Source organism: Trifolium pratense, linkage group LG4 (genome assembly GCF_020283565.1).
Source record: "Trifolium pratense cultivar HEN17-A07 linkage group LG4, ARS_RC_1.1, whole genome shotgun sequence".
Classification (NCBI taxonomy): Eukaryota; Viridiplantae; Streptophyta; class Magnoliopsida; order Fabales; family Fabaceae; genus Trifolium; species Trifolium pratense.
Genome location: NC_060062.1, coordinates 53833006 through 53852577, shown reverse-complemented (window position 1 = coordinate 53852577; position 19572 = coordinate 53833006). Strand labels below are relative to the sequence as shown.

General features: G+C 34.9%; 2 protein-coding genes and 1 pseudogene across 2 annotated transcripts; 2 read left to right on the top strand and 1 right to left on the bottom strand.

Annotated features, from left to right (window-relative positions):
* The first annotated feature begins 2448 nt into the window (after positions 1-2448).
* LOC123922920 lies at positions 2449-4753 on the top strand. The gene is made up of 9 exons (XM_045975577.1): positions 2449-2598; positions 2726-2921; positions 3108-3204; positions 3286-3407; positions 3496-3580; positions 3660-3947; positions 4033-4129; positions 4222-4370; positions 4492-4753. The coding sequence occupies exons 1-9, from the start codon at positions 2449-2451 to the stop codon at positions 4751-4753; spliced, it is 1446 nt and encodes a 481-aa protein (XP_045831533.1).
* A 4707-nt stretch (positions 4754-9460) lies between these two features.
* Positions 9461-12159, bottom strand: LOC123924488. Its single transcript, XM_045977394.1, has 4 exons — positions 10510-12159; positions 10212-10416; positions 9945-10120; positions 9461-9844 (listed from the first exon to the last, which is right to left on the bottom strand). Exons 1-4 carry the CDS (start codon positions 11762-11764, stop codon positions 9723-9725), a joined length of 1758 nt encoding a protein of 585 aa, XP_045833350.1. The 5' UTR covers positions 11765-12159; the 3' UTR covers positions 9461-9722.
* A 2050-nt stretch (positions 12160-14209) lies between these two features.
* Positions 14210-18968, top strand: LOC123922919 (annotated as a pseudogene).
* The last annotated feature ends 604 nt before the right edge of the window (positions 18969-19572 follow it).

Below are 19572 nucleotides of genomic sequence, written 5' to 3'. Positions count from 1 at the left end.
GTTGGGTTTGTCTTTTTGTGGGTAATATGACATTTGTGTAGAAGGCTTATTATGGATTGTGGTGTTGTTACTTTTGGCGATTAAAATGTCGGCGTCGTTATAGTGTGGTTTTCGGGTCGGATAGCTATCATGGAGTGGGTATTGCGTGGCGCGTCTTAGGTTGGGGGTGGTTCTCATTACCCTATTAAGTTGGATGACGTTTTTGGTAGTCCAATGTTGTTCTTAGTTAAGAGGGTTCATGCTGCTGATTCTTGTTCTCTTGTGGCTTGTGAGGTGGTGGATGTCTTTACACATGGTGATTTATTGGGGGTGTATGTCTACCCATGTTGTACTTATCGTGCCTCCCATGTTAGTTTTGATTCATGAATTTAGTTAGGGGTTTTTTCTTGTCTTTTTATTGCCTTGTGTTCTGGATTGGATGTTTATGCTTGTTGGTTTTACCTGTAGTGTTTGCTATGTCCCTCTACTTACCTTGGTTTGGGTTCTGTTGCTCCCGGATTTACTGGTGGTGGTGGTGCTGCTGCTTCTGGGGATGGGATTTCTTCTGGGTGCTTCTCTTATGATATAGATGTTGGTGATGTTTTGGATTGTGCTGTGGAATCTTCTCTGGAAGAAAATTCTAATGAAATCATTGGTGGTTCTTCTGCACAGTCCAAGCGACAGAGGATAGTGTAGTTGTTTTATGGTTATTGTTCTTGTCGTCTTTGAATATTGTTGTTAGCTTCCAGTGGTTTATGCCTTTTTGGCTTAAAATCCTAATTAAATATGTTTTGGTTTGGATGGTGTATTTGTTTGTAATTTTGGTTTAGCCCCCAAAAAAAAAATCTAAGTATGTTTAGGTCATTTTTAATTCTGTTGTCTTGGTTTCTCTGTGTTTAATGGCCCACACTAATTTATCTCAATAATTTCTACCCATTAGATCACAAAAATAAAAGAAATATAGTTAACATCACTTTAGTTAACATCTATAGCTCGACCATAATACTAAATACACCGTTAGATATATTTATATAACGATATCCCCAACAAAAAATGTTGCACTACTTGTTAGGATACCATCCCATCTATAGCTCGACGTTAAAACTAAATACACCGTTAGATATATTTATATAACAATATCCCCAATAAAAAACGCTACATTACTTATTAGGATACTATATCAAAATTAGAAACCACAAGCAGTGCAACAACTAGCACCCATCCACGTCAACAACCATAAAATTAACACCCTTCCTCACATTGTTCTTGTCATCCATTTCCAAACCCTAAGTGTCGAGCAAATTCACAAATCATGCCAAAAAATGTTTGAAAAAATATAAATAAATTATATAAAATCAGTGACATTTCTAGCGATGCCAACTTGCAATAGAACTTACAAGAAGTAACGACAGTCTCAATACCCAAAAAATAACAATAATGTTAAATTTTTTATTGTAAGTTGCGAAATAAATAGTTAAATTAATTATAGTGCATATATTTATTACTTATAATAATAATTCGTTATGAATTTATTAGACTTGTTTTATTTGACTCGAAAATGATTTGAAGATAAAGAAGTAACAACAGTCTCACTCTCATTTAATTTTTGTCCGCCTAAATTATATTAGTCGACCAAATTTATATTTAGTAGAATTGAAAATGTTTTTTTCAATTAAAAACAAATATTATTTTGCCGTGTTATATTATCTTATATTTTATTCCAACCTTTGAGTTGTTTTTTTCCTTGAATTCTTGTGCACCTAAAGTATATTAGTCAACCAAATTTATATTTGGTAGAATTGAAAATCTATTTATAATTTGTTTATAAATTATTCTACAGGTTAATTTATTATAATTTTATGTGGGATGACATCTAAAATATTTTACGTAGATGGGATCACCGCGCTTATTGTATGTGCAAGGATAGCAGGACCAAACTTTTATGTTTGCTTTAATATATAGAGCCTTGATCTCTATATAATTGGGGTGATTTTGTTCTTTGGGTTTTGTGCCTCTTTTGTGGTGGCCATGCTTTCGTCATTTTACTGTAGGGTGTAAGGCCAACATTCATTTGGTGTCACATTGGGTGGACTTTTACTGGTTTTTACGGCCATCTTTTGTGGTATATTGTAGGGAGTTTCTTTTCCAATGCTCTAGCTTGTCTGCCATATGTGAAATTGTCTAATCATATGTTGCTTATATCTGTAAAACCCTGGATTTATTCATGTTGCAGGTCTTAAATTTATTGTGTTATCCAACTTTGCAGATCCTTCTTCTTTGCTCTGTAGTGTCGCGTCTCTTTCTTAAATGCTAGAGGTGGCTTCTATACCTTTGGTTCTGTTTAAGCGCACGTTTTACGAGGTGGTATTTTTCCTGATATGGTATCTATTTACTTACTCTATAAAGTACTAACTTAGGGTATGTGTTGCTTAAAGTAGTTCTTACTTTGGCTTCCCATTTTACTCAAATATGAACTCTCCTTTGTCTACTTTGAGAGATTTGCACCCTGGGAGGACTGACCGGGCTGTGAGAGCTCGTGTGATCAGGTTGTGGTTATCTACCAGCACTTTAATCCCAGCTAGGATTATCTCAATTGGATTTATTTTGCTCGATAGTGAGGTGTGTTTGGTTTCTCGCTTTTTAAAAACATTTTTTTTATTTAATGTGGAGATCCTTTTTATTTACTGTCGTTTCTGTCTTCCGGATTTGTTTTGCCCACGTGGTATCTTTTGTCATGTTTGTTTAGGGTAACAAAATCTATGGTATTGTGCATGCTGAGCATGTTGATCGTTATCTTCGGTTGCTTGTGGAAGAGCGTGTTTATCTGTTTCTGAATTGTCATGTTGCTGAGAATCGTGGTGTTTTTTTCCCGACTGATAATCCGAATATGATGGTTTTGGATTCAGTGACTGTTGTGGTTCCTTCACGTTGTGAGGTTATTCGTAATTTTGGCCTGGACTGCTGAAGTACTTGGTTATGGAGTCGGGTACCATGTTTTGGTTGGTGAGTTCTTTTTGTTGTTTTGCTTATTTTTATTTTTAGTGTATTATCCCTTTGTTGGTTAGGGTTAGGTTATATGTTTGTATATTTTTAAGTATTTTTTCCCTAATGTTTAATTTTTTTAAAAGATGTTATTGGAGTTCTTACCTGTGTGCGTTACGAGGCTTCTTCGTCCAGTACGCGTGGGTTGGATGTTGTGGTTAAGTTTTGTCTTGTTGATGATAGGTTTGTATTATTGGATGGAACTTTTACTTTGCTTTGTTTTTAGGCTTACATGTATTATAAACTTCTTGTGCTTTTGTGTAGTGGGGAGTTTAGGTGTTCTTTGCGTGGGGAATATGTGGAAAAGTTCCAGAGTTTGTTTAGGGAGGGCGATCCAAGGCTCCTTGTCTTTGTTATGCAGTTTGTCAAAATTGGTCAAGAAAATGGTATTTGTTTTCGGTTGCTTCGTTTGTTTTTTTAATAAAAAAAATAAAAAAATTTAGGTTCACTGTTTGCCTTTTTTCAATGTGACAGGTGAGCTCGTGGTTGAGTATGTTGGTGGTGTATCTAGGATGTTATTGAATCCTCCTCTTAGGGCGGTCTACCGTTTGAGGACAAGGTTTTTTTTGGTGTTCTTAGGACTTAATTGTTATTTCTTGCTTTTATGTGAATCTGAGTTTTACCCTTTTTTATTTTAGGTTGGAAAATTTTGGACGCCTTCCTTGTATAATGCGTGATGTCTCTGCTCCTGGTTGTGTTGTGCCTTTGCGCTATCAGTTTCATGGCTTCTATCATGATAAGTCTTTGGGTCAGCTCCTGACCATTCCTGACGATGGTCCCTTTGTGGTGTGTGCTGCAATCACCGGTTTGGAGAGGGTGCATATGAAGATGTTTGCGGTCTGTTCGTGTGGTGGCTCTTTGGTTCTTTCTGATGGTGTCTACTATTGCTTTAATTGTCGTGTTTCTATGACTTGTGTTAAATTTGGGTATGTTGTATGGGGTCATTTTAAGTTATTGTTGATTTGTTCTTGTGTTTTTGGGGTTTGAAATTTTCTTGTATTATAAGTCTAGGTTGAGATTTGATGTTTCGGATGGCCTGTGTGCTGCTGCTTTTGGAGTGTTTGATGATTTTTTGGGTGGTGTCGGTGCACTTAACTTTAATGCAATGGTGTGGTGTTTTGTTTTTTACTTGTTGTTTGCATCTGTTGTGGTATTTGTATTTTGTTTATTTTATATTTGTTTTGGGGTTTTTTTTTATAGGGTATTGGTTATGCTTTGTATGGCGGTGGAGCAAAAATCTTGAAGGATAGGCCTGTTGTTTTGATAGTCAGGAGGTGTCCTGTCGGTGTTACTGTTGCTGGTCCTGCGTGGGAAGTTCTTGCTATCACTAATGATGTCGTTGCTCTTAGGTGTTTCGTTGATGATCATCCACGTTGTTTTCGTGTATGTGTCTCTTGGAGTTTGTTCTATAATTATTATTCTCTTGTTGTTCGGTTTGGTGGGTAATTGTGTTTGTTTTCATTTTTCCAGAAAAAAAAAATCAATGTTGAGGTCTCTTGTTAGTTTGGATGATGTTTCGTGTGACTTGTCTCTTGATTTGCATGATCTCCCAAGTGATGGTCTTGATGCGTTTGATGGTGGTGTTGTTGACGTTGCTGGTCACCAGGTAGTTGTTATTCCCAGTGATGACGATGCGGTTGGTTCTAGCGGTACTGCTAGGGGTGTTAATTATTTGCTTGATGTGGATGAGTGTTGGCTGCTGCGCTTGTTGTGGTTTCCAATTTCTATATAGCATTGTATTAAGTAGTTTAGTGTCTTTTGCTGGGGATATTGTTCTATTAATATATGTAAGGGTGTCTTTAGTTTCATGGTTGAGTTATAGATTTGCTGCAGTTTATTTTTTAACCGATTTGCACATTGTTTTACATCACAACCTTTCAATTAAAAAATTGTGTTGCTGAGTTGGTTCGAAACAATGTGACAATTGTGTGAAGTCAAATGGCAGCCAATCTATATCCATGTGTTACTTTGTCTATCGCCCTTCTCTCCTGTTTTGGGTTGGTTTTCCTTGGTCTGTATGGAAGTATTCTATTTGACGTTTTTGTTCTATTAATATCTGTGTCATGGTACTTAAATGGTGTATTCCTTATTATCTATGTTTGTAATCAAGTCAGCTTTAGTTATTACGTTTTTGTTTATACTCTTTCAGTGTAGTATTCAATATATTTAGATAATTTATTTATTCTTATACATTACCCAAAGAGCTAATAAAAAAAAACTTTTTGTAATTTTACCGTCAGTTAAACTTTTTTTACCTCTTAGATAGATAAATATTAACTTCTTTTACTACTTTTTTCACTCTCCAATTTCTACAAATCATCCTAAGTTTTTTGATTCCTTTTCTTTTAATTTTCATTCTTTGTTTTTCTTCAACGTCATCAAATGTATTCTACACCACAATCCTTAATAGAAAAGTATCCCCACTTTTATATTGCTGCTCAACGCCGATAATAGTTTTGAGTTTTCAACCAATAAATCACTATAATCTCAACTTCTTTTCTTGACTAATTATAGTCTCGACAAAAACTACGGGTGTTAAGCTGTTATTAACAAATTAATTCATCAGCAACACATTAATTCCAACCATACCATCGCTCAAAATAGCTTCCTCGTGTTGTAAAACATTTTCTTAACAATTGGTACTCTGGACCAGATGTGCAATATTGTTGCCTATGTGAGACTATCATAACCTCTATGTGTAACACCCAAACCCCTTAACGCGAATTTATTGAATATAAATAAATAAAACACTTAAGTAATTTAGGCGTCACATGTTATAATACAAAATCACGGCATAATTAAAATCATGCTAGCACAACGGAGATTAAAAGCAAATATTGATCATAGTGTATATCATACAATATCATAATTGTTCACACAATATCCCTAGGCTCTATGTAACGACCCAATATTTTATACATACATTTTATTGATTTGTTATTTGATTAATAAAATCTATATAAGTAATTATTTTATATTCCATTTTCTTATTTTACTTTAGTATTTGATGAGATAATAGTTACTCTAATTGTTATTGTTATTTAACTAATTTGTGAGTTTTGAAATTAATTGCATATTAGTCTTAATTTTAACTAAGTCGAGATTATTGACAATTGATTTTCCTTCACACGTTTCCAATGAACCATTCCTAGAGTTTACATGTATCTCACCCAACTTTTATTCCAGTATATTAGCAAATGAAGATATGTCATTCAATTACTATTATTTCAATTGATTAGGCATTTATGTAGATTTATTCATCCACTTAAATTGTCCTCTTCCACCCAATAATTACTCATGAAAGGAATTTAACCACTTTGATCTCCACTTTGACCAAAGCGTATGTCATGCTGATATATAATCGTTAAACCTCTAAGCCTTGCTATATATTCCTTATCTACATCTTAATACCATAGAATCACTTCCAAACATTTTTCATAAAACAAATAATTGAATGTCCCTCTTTCATGCAAGCCTAAACGCAAATTTTGAGACTCTCACACCATCCTCTTGATTTGCCAAGTCTCTAACCACGCACCATCATCATCTATAATTCATTTAGAATATTTTATGTCTCTCAAGTGACAATACCATATATTTTCTTCTATATTTCATGTAAGCCTTTCTCTACATCCTTTTCTATTTTATTCTTTGTTTCACCTTGTGAATCCTAATTATATGTCATTTTCATTTTCCCTTGGATTGTCTCCGTTAACCGTTGAATCGTCAAATCGAACTTTGGATCGTGAGATATCGTATGTGCACGGTAGCTGCGAATTTAAGCTAGTATAGTGATTGAAGGAAAGCGTCTAAGGTAAGGGCATTTTCCCCACACACTCATGCTACATAGGATTATGTTGTGAGATGATAGTAGAACTTTTACAACTTAAAATGAACCAAATGAATCAACTCTATATAGAAATGATAATAACAATAATCTGTTTCGGTTAATGCTAACTGTGTTTTATTCGTTCACGTACTTAACTTACTAGAACTGATATATATATTTTCATTAGTTACCACAAGTACTTATTATGTGAAATAGATTGTTCTTTATTTTTCTTATTGGTATACATGATGCTACGTGTGTTTAATTCTACTTTCATTATATTCATGAGAGGATCATGGTTGGATAATTTATACTACCCTTTCGTACTATTCACTTTAGATACATATATGATTTTGCTTCCGATTGCGAGGATTACACTAGTCTTGTTTAATACAAATTAAAGGATATACTTAAAGTAATAAAGGGGAACTAGTTTGTCGCAGGTCAAGTTGGTCTTGATAAGATAGTGGAGTTTCATGCATCATATAAGATGTGTATAGCAGAGTTTCTGTAGGTAGCCTTTGTGGCTTGGTTTATTTTTAGGGCCTGTGTGGCAGAACTTACTTTTAGCCTGTGTGGCAGAACTTATTTTTAGTCTGTGTGGCAGAACCTACTATTTAGCCTGTGTGGCAGAACTTATTTTTAGTCTGTGTGGCAGAACTTATTTTTAGTCTGTGTGGCAGAACTTATTTTTAGCCTGTGTGGCAGATTTTCTTATCCGGATCATTGTCTCATATAGGATTGTCTTAGTTGCATTTCATTGCATATAGAGAGGAAGAAAATTAACAAAAGTAGATAATTATCCCGGTCATAAAAGAACCAACGTAAAAAGGAAGGAAAACAAAAAGTATAGTTAGTCCGTAGTTAAACTGCGATCGTTGCTTCTCTTATTTCATTTGACTTGTCTTGCAATTTGTAATATATGTTGCTTTGTTTATTTTCTGCCTTAACAATGGTACTTCTTATACTTGTGCTCTAATCACCAAACTCTTTCTGAAAACTAATAATTATATTTTCCATAAGGTGAAGTGTTTTGTTATTGTTTTATAACATTTTCTTGTGGTGAGTATGATTCAATGTGGACCAGGAAATTGACCCTTACAACCAACATTTTAGGTACTCAAGGAGAAAGCTTTGATTGAATGTGATGTGATGCTTGAAGCGCGTACGAACGGGGAAAAATTGGGTTTTGTAAATTTGACAATTTTTATGTAATAAATAATTCGCTGTTGTATTCTCTTCCGCTGGAATTTTCAAACTATTGTTCAAATTAATTAAGTTTATATTTCTATGAATTATATTTCAATTATCTTTAGAATTATTTTATTAAAAAAAAAAAAGAAGTAGCCGCACGTTTTCAAACTAAGTAAAATTCTAATTAATATCTTGGATAAAAATCCGGGATGTTACACTCTAGGCCATATCAACAAAGGATATTATGTTTACAATAAAAGAGTAAGGATTAGCAAATTCAAATATGCCATCACGGGCTTAATACAATTCAATCGAATAACCCAACCCGGTAAATACCTAATCAGAGCAATTCTATACAACTCAATCAAAAAGATATACAAACTATATCTAAGGAGTAGTCTACGCTAAACTCCTCACCAAAAAGCGCACTATCACAAGCACGAGCAAGCCCTCTAACTCTGATCGGGATCCTCAACCTGAGAATCTGAACCCCCAACGGTCCAACACATAACACAAAGCATGAGAGTTAGATCACATAATCAAAATATAAGTGTAAGTAAAATGGTACTTAAACACTTCTTCAATATACATGCATAGATCATACATTTATACATATTCATCAACAATCTACCATTCAATTATAAGTTCTTAAAACACATATAATCGAATACTCAACATCAATCATCATTTATCACAATTAGCCAAGTATGTGTCACATATCACTTATCACATAAATGTACACATAACCTAATGCATTCTAATGCTTCAACTTCATGCAATGTCACCCTAGACATATCTAATGCATGTGGTACCATTTCGTCTTTATTAGAGTATCTCACCTCTAATATTCGTCTTTATCGGATAAATATAATCCGATATCCGTCTTTATTGGAATATCCAATATACAACAACAATTCATGAATGCATGTATATGTTTTTCATGAATTCACCAACAATTATTTAGCATAAAGCTCGTCATTTACTATGTGGAACACTATCCAACATACGTCATTATTAAGATTAACAAAACCTTAATATTCTTCATTTACAACTTCATACATGATTAACAATCATTATAAGCATCAACAATCATGTAAGAATACCATTAAACCATGTTACAAGTGTCTAATTACACTTACAATCATCAACAAAAAGTTGCTGTCACAATGTTGTTCGCTGAGCGAAGGCTTAGCGAGCCTCAGCGAACAACGCCAGGAAGCCACTGACTCATGGCGAGCATCAGCGAGCCGTTCGCTGAGCGAAGGTTCAGCGAGCCAAAGCGAACCACACCAGTGGATCACCTGCTCGTGGCGAGCTGTGGCGAGCTGTTCGCCACACGTTCGCTGAGCGAAGGCCTAGCGAGTGCCTTCTGTCAGGACAGTTCAAAACCTGCGTTTCCTAAACAAATTATCAGTAACAGAATAACAAATACTTAGACATAAATTGACAAATTAACAAAATTTAGTTTTAAAGTGCATGATGTTCATACCAAGACCAAGTACTTAATAATACTTATACAAAGTCCAAATTCATAATACTTATACCAAATACATAATTCATACCAAATACTAAAACATAAATTCATAATCTAAATTCAAACATCAAAATATCAAATTAAGTCTCCCCTCTTCAAGTCTCCCATATTCAAGTTCAAACTCAAAGTTCATGCATCGAATGATCAATCATTAAATTGATGGAAACCATCATCATCAACACCATTATAACTATCCACATCTTCTTGTGGAAATGAATCCAAATTAAGTCCCCCCTCTTGAAGTCCAATGGTGGGTGCCAATTCACCTAAAAATAAAGTAAACAATTAAGTATAGCATTTTCATAAACTAAATACCACAATACAAGTATACAACTCAATGCACATAAGTAATAATCTCACTCTCACCTTCCTCATTGTCAGTACCAATTATGGGAATTGATTCCTCATTGTAAAGCATACTTTCTATCTCATTGGAATCAAGAATGGGGGTAGAATTTGTATCTTCGTCCATGATCCAAAATTCAATGTCATCTATTCTCTCATAGTCTATAGGATCATAGGCTCCCATCTTGTTGAAGGCTCTAACAAAAGACAAAGATTATTCAATGTAAAAAGGATAATAAATAATGAAATGTAGAATATTGAAGGTAAAAATTAAAAATAATTGCATACCTATTTTTTAAACGCAAGTTGTAATGCACAAACACAAGATCATTCAACCTTTGATGCTTCAATCTATTCCTCTTTTTTGTATGTATTCTTTCAAAGACACTCCAATTCCTTTCACAACCCGATGATGAAGCAGTTTGACTAAGTATCTTAATTGCCCATTTTTGCACATTTGGCACACTATGTCCAAAAGTATTCCACCACATATCTATCAAAATCATAACAAAATCGAAATCATGATCAATATGTAGTTAAAGGTAAAGATGCAGAATTTAAAAAACATTATATCAATTATAGTTACCGGGACGCATATGCTTAATAGAATCAAGAGCTAATTGTTTGCCAAACTCACCAACCTTTCCACGATAAAGATTGGTTTCATTCAAGAATTTGGTCCGATTACCATCAACTTGTGTAGTCAACACTTCAAGAAATCCTGCCATAACCTCGGGCTTTTGGGACAAGTTCTCCCTATCATAATAGAATGCTGGGTTTAAAACATAAGCAGCAGCATGTAGTTGTTGACGGAGATGTTTATCCCACCTTTGCTTGATAATCCTTGTATAAGGTTTGTACAAGGATTTTTTGTTCATGAAAATGCTCTTAATAGCTTTCTTTGCTCTAAACATGCCATCATACACATAACCAAGTGATGGCCTATCATCACCATCAACAATCCTTAACAAATATACTAGTGGTGCAACAATTTTAACAATAATCTCAACATCATTCCAAAATCTAGAATCTAGGATAACAGCAATGAAATCCCTAGCCTTTGGGTCTCTATAGTATATAGACTCAACAAAAGTTTTGCTAGTTACCAAAGCTGTAAGATCATGTTGGTGTTTGTGAAGACTCTTCAATGCAATAAAGGTTGTGGCAAAACGAGTAGGACCAGGACGTATAATTTCTGTCCATCCTTCCCTCTTCCTCAAAAAAGCTAACAAAAACCCATGATTGTAAACAAACTTTGTAATTAATGATGCACGTTTTGCTAGACTTTGGACAAGTTCCATTTTTCCTATGTCGCCTAAAACCAAGTTTAGACAATGCGCAGCACATGGTGACCAGTAGATATGAGGATATTTATCATGTAGCATTCTTCCTGCTGCTTTATAATTAGCGGCATTATCCGTTACAAGATGCACAACATTTTTAGGACCAACAAATTCAACCAATTCAACAAACAGATTACAAAGATTAGTTGCATCTTTAATAATATCTGAAGCATCGACGGATCTTATAAAACTAATTCCCATAGGACAATAAACTAGAAAGTTAATCAATTGCCTATTTTTTTGATCTTGCCACCCATCTGCCATGATTGTACATCCTGTTTCTACCCATTGACTACGACAACTATCAACTAGCAATTGGACTTTTTTTTTCATATCAGATAATAATCTAGTTCTCATAGCATGATAATTTGGCCCTTTATATCCAGACCCAATAGAAGCAACTGCATCAAGCATTCGCTGATAAGACCTTGAATTCAAAGCATTCATAGGGATGCAATTTTCAAAGAAAAAAAGTTGCAATAGCAATATCAACTTCATGCACAACTTTTTTACCTGCAAGCACACTCTTAATTGTTGGTTGCGCACCAGGGGGTAGTTCTTGGAGCAAAGAAACTACCCACCTCTTGAGATGTAGCTGCTCTCTTTGGTGGTCGAGAGGAGCACGACACATGCACTGCTGGACGTGGTATTTCACTAGTGTCATCATCGGCCAATTCCACAACATTAGGACCAAAAGGATGTTCATCATCAAATGTCTCTGCAGCTCTCTTCTTCTTTGTTGAAGTTTCATTCAAACTCTCGAGCATCCTAAATCTGGTATTTGCATCCACTGTTTTGCAAATTTTTACATCACCAACTACTCCGGCAAGATGCTTTTTAAGTCGATGTATCCCTCCACCTTTAATAACTTTTTTGCAAAACATACATGTAAATTTTTTATTCCTTCCTTCTACAACATATGTGCAATAGTCCCAAGCAAGGTCTGACTTTTGTCGACATGATTGCATAGAGTCATCAGCTTGTGTTGGAGGAGCTGCTTGTGAAGATTGAGCAACAGAAGTTGATGCTGATGTCGACATAATTTTCTGAAATAGAAAATAAACTTTAAATTGGTAAACAAAGCAACAAATTACTAAAATTGGTTCATAATAATTATTCTACTTCACAGGTGATAAACAAACTAACAAAATAGAAACTTTAAAAACCTAAAACAAACAAAGCACAAATTAGAAACTACTGTAATATAAGAAAAAAAAATCTTTTGAAATATAAGGAAAAAAAAACCTTAGTTCTTCATTCCATAAATTAAGAAACAAATTAAGAAACCTAAACATAACAATAGGATAAATTTGTTTCATTCCACCATCTAATATAAGAAACAATTAACGAAGAAGAAGAAGAAGAAAAAAAGTGCAGGTGCTCAATCCTTACCAGTGGAGGCAGCAACAACAACGTTTTCACGAAGAAGAAGAAGAAAATAGGTGTTGGTTTTCCTTCCACCGTTTTCACGCTCTCTGGAAAGTGAAAGAGAAAAATTAGGGTTACACACAGGAAAAAAAAACACGTTAAATACACAGTTTTTTTTTTAATTTTCAAAAGATTCCGAACCAGCCGGTTTTTTCAAACCGCTCCCGGTTCACCGGTTCGAACGGTTCCGAACGGTTCGTACCGGTTTCAAGCGGTTTTTTCCCGGTTCTGCAGACTACCGGTTCTCAGCAGTAGCCCGGACCGCTGCTGTGTCCGGTTCCCGGTTGAACCGGTTGAACCTGCCGGTCCGGTTCTTAAAACATTGGTCGTTACACTATGCAAGTGGCCAGATTCACCAAATTGAAGTAGATCCCAGAAATTAGCGTTGTTTGTTACTTGAAACTGGTTCACTTTTTCCAGCGACGGCGGCAACCACGAATCGATTCCGGCGGAGTAATTGTGCGAACATATTTTTATATTTTAATTGTTTAAATCATTGTTATTTTATTGAAATAACAAATATTTTTTTTTACTAAAATAAAATATTTTTATATCTTCAAACAATTGTTTTGTGGCTTTATACAATGTAAAATCAATATTTTTACATCAACATGGGCATTATAGTAAATTTTTTATTATTTTGTACAGTGCTTAACATATCAAATAAGGTACAGTACAATATTGATTGTCCTGTACACTGATCATCAAACAGAGTACAATACAAAAAGTTGTCCTGTAACTCAATAACTTGTCCTGTACTGTTCTGTCAACTAACTATACTTTTGCAGACCAAGCGTACCCTAATTAACAATTAGAAACGTTCATATTAATTTGGGAGTATTTCTCATGTATTATTGATTATATTTTTTGAATTTTTTGATTTGTGATTTTGAGGTCATCCACAAAGAATATAAATTTAATCTATATAAAGTCAATTTATTATATGTTTATTCCATTATCTTTTTTGAAAATTGCTTTTGAAGTTTTATAGAATATAAATTTACCAAAATATTCCTTGTATTTTCCTCTTCTCTACCTTTATTAAATTCATTATCAAATCTTTTTATCTTTCTTGTTTTTTACTTATTTCGGTTGAAAATCAAAATAATATTTATTATATTTAGCGATAGAAGAATTAATTTACCTGTCTTGTTCGTTTTTTAAGTTGTTCCACGTTGTTACGTGTGTTTGCTCTTGTTGTTCCTAAAGTAATATTTGTAGGGATTTGTATCCGTACTGTTCGACTTTACTTTGTTGCGTTCGTTTATTGGTGGTTTATGCTTTAACTTCCTTTTGTTTTCTTCTGTTTTGTATTATTGATTTTTTAGATTTTTTTACTGGTTACTCTTGTCCTTACCTATCGCATGACTATTTTTCTGAGCTTGGGGATTGGTGCTTTAATTTGATTCGTTTCTCTTTCTTTAGCTTATGTGGTGCATTGTTTACTTGTGTCCTTACTTAGTTGTATATAGTTTATTGTTTTGTTTTCAGTTTTCCTAATTTGGTCTTGAGACAATGGGTGTTTTGGTCGGTGACGAGCATGGTTGTTTCGCGAGGCAGAGGAGATTGGAGAGGTTTCTTATATTGAAGAGAAAGAGGGGTGATGTTGCTTTTGCTGGACCCGTTGTCAAAGTCAGACGTGGTCGTGAGAATCTGTTTTTTTTTTTTTCATCGTATGATATATAATTTACTTGTTGCCTCTTATTTGTCTAATTCCTTTTATGTTCAATAAAGTGCGTATTTTCTCGCCCACGAAGCGTCGTAAAGTTGCTGGGAGTCCTGGAAATACTTCTGGTTTGTCATTTAAATATGTGTAGATTAATTGAGTGCCGCTTTTTTGTCTTGCTGAGTTTGTTGAGTTTTATATAAGTTATTCCTTTTGCTTTTTAAAGGGCTGGCTGGTAGCGGGTGCCAGACTCGAAATCTTAATCGATATTGTTTTGATGCCGAACAGTCTGCTTTGTTCCGTCGTTGTGAATCTCAGGGTTTGTAAAATTGTGTTTGTTGCTATGCTTCGTTGTGGTCTTTTGTTGCATCGTTCTGATTTTGTGATTTGTTTTTATAGCTCTGATGAATATCGGTGATATGGATGTTGCTTGTTCGGATTGTGGGGCTTTAGTGTGAGACGGTGAGAGAACTGGTAATCAGGTTAAGGTCTCTATTTGTTGTATGAAGGGGAATGTTACTCTTCCATTAATGATTGAGCCTCCTACTTTGTTGCGGAAAATGTTTAATGGTGTTGATCGAAGAAGTAGACATTTTCTATCAAATATAAGGTCTTATAATAGTATGTTTGCGTTTACCTCTCTCGGTGGTAAAATTCAGGATGTTGATAAGAATACTAAGGGTCCACCTCATTTTGTTATTTCTGGTCAAAATTATCATAGAATTGGGACTCTTCTTCCTGGTGAAGGTTTTAAACCTAAGTTTGCTCAACTTTACATATATGACACCGATAACGAAGTGTCCAATCGATTGTTGCATTTCAGGTTTGTTGTGGGATTTTATTTTTATTTTTTATTTTTATTTTTACTTTAGTCTTTTTATTGTTTGTGTTTTTCCTATTATCCATGTTGCTTATGTTCCTCTTATTCTCGTGATTTAAGGGATCATTCTTCCGCTCATGGTCTTGATCCCACGTTGGTTGCCGTCTTGCTGGAGGTTATGGATTCCTATAATAAATTAGTGCAGAGTTTTAGGATGGTTCGTGACTTTTGTCGTGTGAATTCCAATGTTCCTGTTAGGCTTAGGTTGTTTCAGAATAGAGCCTTTGATGCTAGGACTTATAATGTCCCAGCAGTTGATGAAATTGCTGCTCTTATTGTTGGGGATTTTGATGTCTCTCAAGATGAAAGGGATATAGTTGTTCGTGAAAGGGGTGGTTTGTTGCAACGGATACATGAAACTCATTCAAAGTATATGCCCTTACAATATCCATTGTTGTTTCCTTATGGAGAGGATCAGTATCAGGAAGATATCAAACTTAATAGAACAACATGTTCTAAATCAATTAAAAAACGTGTTCGCGTTAGTTTGAGGGAGTTTATTGCTTATCGCTTGATGGAAAGGTGTGTTGAGGATTCTGTTGTTTTCCGGGGACGTCGTCTTTTCCAGCAGTTTATCGTTGATTTGTATTCTATGATTGAGTCTCAAAGGTTGTCTTTTATTAGGAGTAATCATAGTAATATTCGTGCTGGGTTTCTTTCTAGTGTTGAGGAAGCTGTTAGTCGTGGTGATGTCGATGCATCCTCGATTGGTTCTCGCGTTGTTTTACTGTCGTCTTTTACTGGTGGTCGAAGGTATATGTTTAACAATTGTCAAGATGCTATGGCTATTTGCAAGAGTTATGGTTATCCTGATTTGTTTCTTACTGTTACTTGCAATCCAAAATGGGAGGAAATACAACGTCATCTTACAAAGACCGAAAATTATGCACCTTACAGACCTGATATTAGCTGCAGGGTTTTCCGTATAAAACTTGCAAAGATGATGAAGGATTTCAGAAAAGGCCACTTTTTTGGGAGGGTTATAGCAAGTATGGTGTTACTTTTATTATTTATTTTTATGTATCATTTTCCTTAGTTTATGGTTGTCTCATGATTTTTTAATTTATTTAGGTCTATATTCTATAGAGTTCCAGAAGCGTGGTTTGCCACATGCCCATATTCTTTTGTGGCTTGATCCCCGTGATAAGTTGGGTTCTCCCAGCGCGATTGATTTGGTTATTTGTGCGGAGTTACCTGACGAGCAACTTTTTCCAAAGCTTTTTGCCAATGTGACGGAATTTATGATGCATGGTCCTTGTGGAAAAGCTAGGTCGGGTTGTCCTTGCATGGTGGATAAGAGGTGCTCGAAATTTTATCCAAAAATTTTTGTTTCCAACACTTCTTTTGACACTTCTGGGTACCCTATTTATAGAAGGAGGGATCATGGTGTTTCTGTATTGAAGAATGAGATTCGGATTGATAATCGAAATGTTGTGCCTTATAATCCTAAGCTAATCATGAAATATAAGGCTCATGTTAATATTGAGTATTGTAATAAGTCGAATTGTATTAAGTATCTGTTTAAATATATCACGAAGGGTGTTGATAGGGTAACTGCTGCGTTGGAAGTGGGTGACGATGAAACTGTTGATGAGATTAAGCAGTATTATGATTGTAGGTATTTATCCCCGTGTGAATCAATATGGAGAACTTTTCGTTTTGATATTCACGATCGTCGACCTGCTGTGTTGCGTTTGACTTTTCACTTGCGTGATGAGCGTAGAGTTGTTTACAGGGATGATTCGAATTTGAGCTCGGTTTTAAACAGAAATTCAAATAAAAATTCCATGTTCATGGCGTGGATGGAGGCAAATAGGTGTTATTCTTATGGTAGGTCTTTGACATATGCTCAATTTCCAAACAAATTTACTTATGATTCTGATGATAGGGTGTGGCGGCCGCAGAAATCAGGAACGACAATTGGCAGGCTGACCTTTGTGACACCAAGTACACGGGAATTGTATTATATGAGCTTGTTGTTGAATGTGCAGGTTGGTTGTCAGAATTTTGAAGATATTCGCACTGTTTTGGGGGTTGTGTATGATTCTTATCGAGAAGCTTGTGCAGAGTTGCGGTTGTTGGCTAATGATCGTCAATTTCTTGATGCTATTGATGAACTTTCTTTTGTTGGTTCCGGAATTTATTTGAGAAAGGTCTTTGCGATGATGTTGTTGGGTGGTTCTATGGGTGATCCGCTTAATGTTTGGACTAGGAAGTGGAAAATACTATGTGATGGTTTGTTGTATAAGCACCGTCGTTTGCTCAATAAGTCAGGTTTGGTGTTTTTTAAAAATTTTATTGCTATAAATTGTGTTTCTATTATTGGTTTTTATTTAAGTTATTTGATATCGGCCTTTTATTGCTAGATTTGGTTGTCTCTGATGAAAATCTCCAGCAATTATGTTTGGTTGAAGTTGAAAAGTATTTGCGACTAAATGGTAAAACTTTAGATGATTTTGAGTGTATGCCAAGTATTATCTCGCTTGACCCTATTCCTTTTGATAATATTTTTATAGCAAACGAATTATCTTATCAGTCTTCTGATATGTTGGTTGAGCATAATTGTTTATTCCATAATCTAAATTCTGAACAATTAGTTGCTTATCATGATATTATTAATGCTGTTGCAAATAAGTTGGGTCTTGTTTTTTTTGTTGACGGATTTGGTGGAAGTGGCAAAACATATCTTTGGAATGCTCTTTCTCGGAAGTGGGAAAACCGTTGTTTTTTGTGGTGATTTTCGGCAAATATTGTCTGTTATTCCGCGAGGTAGTAGGGCTGATATTGTTCATGCTACTATTAACTCTTCTCCATTATGGGTTGGATGTAAAGTGTTTAAGCTTACTCAGAATATGCAACTTCAATTTTCTGATAATGAGACTGATAATGCTGATTTGCGACGATTTGGTAAATGGATTTTGGATATTGGTGATGGTAAGCTTGGGTGTAGTGAGGATGGTGAAGCTATGGTTGAAATTCCTCAAGAATTTTGTATACCGAGTTTTGGTGATCCAATTGGGGATATTGTGTCTTCGACGTATCCTTGTTTTCTTGACAATATTGGAAATTTGGGATTTTTAAGTGGTCGAGCTATTCTTGCTCCTACTTTGGAAATTGTTGAATCTGTTAATGAATATGTTGTTTCTATTATTCCTGGTAAAGAGAAAGAGTATCTTAGTTGTGACTCTATGTGTAAGTGTGACGAAGATATTGGGATTGATCGTCATTGGATTACGACCGAATTTTTAAATGATATTAAGTGTTCGGGAATGCCTAATCATAAATTGGTTTTGAAGGTTGGTGTGCCTATTATGTTGTTGCGAAACAATGATGTTTCGTCTGGTTTGTGTAATGGTACACGGTTGATTGTTTCTGAATTAGGTAACGATATTATCGGTGCTTCGATTATTAATGGTTCGCATGCTGGGGAAAAAGTGTTTATTACTCGTATGGACTTGATTCCTTCTGATGTAAATGTTTCAATTACTTTTGAAAGAAGGCAATTCCCCTTTAGTGTTTGTTATGCTATGACCATTAATAAAAGTCAGACTTTAACTAATGTTGGTCTTTATCTTCCAAAACCTGTTGTTTCTCATGGACAACTTTATGTTGTTGTTTCACGTGTTAAGAGTAACCGTGGGCTCAAAATTTTGGCTTTGGATGATAATGGTAGAGCTTGTAATATCACTAAAAATGTGGTTTATCAAAAGGTGTTCCAGAAAAATTGAACTTGCACTTAAGGTTTGTATATTTTTTTCTTATGTTTGTGTGTTGTTGTTTTGGATTTATTCACGTTTTAATACAATTATAACCCTTTGATTTCTTTAATTTTAGTATATACATTATAGATGAGCTCTTACTTTTCCTTTATTTAATTCACGATGTCGTGGTTAGGGTTTGTTTTTTAGTACTGTTTCTTTGGAGTGGTCCCGATGAAAGATACAAGCTTTCTTGTTTCTTGTCAAGACAAAGCTTTTCTGTTTTTAAAGCTGTGGTTAATTTATTACTTTTGTCTGTTGTGCAAATTACTTTTCACTGTTGTGAGAGTTGCTATTGTTTGTATGCTCTTCGACGGTTGGATGAATTTTATCTGGGTGTTTTGCCACGTATGGCATTCGAGAGTTCTTTGCAACAGCTGTGTTTAATTGCTCGATAGTAGCACAATCACTGTTCTGTTTAGAAATGACTTGACTTTGTTTGCTTTGGCCTTTGCTTGTGTCAGGTCTAGGTTATTCCTTGCGCGTCTTCCACTTTTATTTTGGCCTTGTCCTATTTATTGCTTTATTCTACATTGGGGTGCATAGCCTTGTTGTATTGTTCAGATCTATTGTT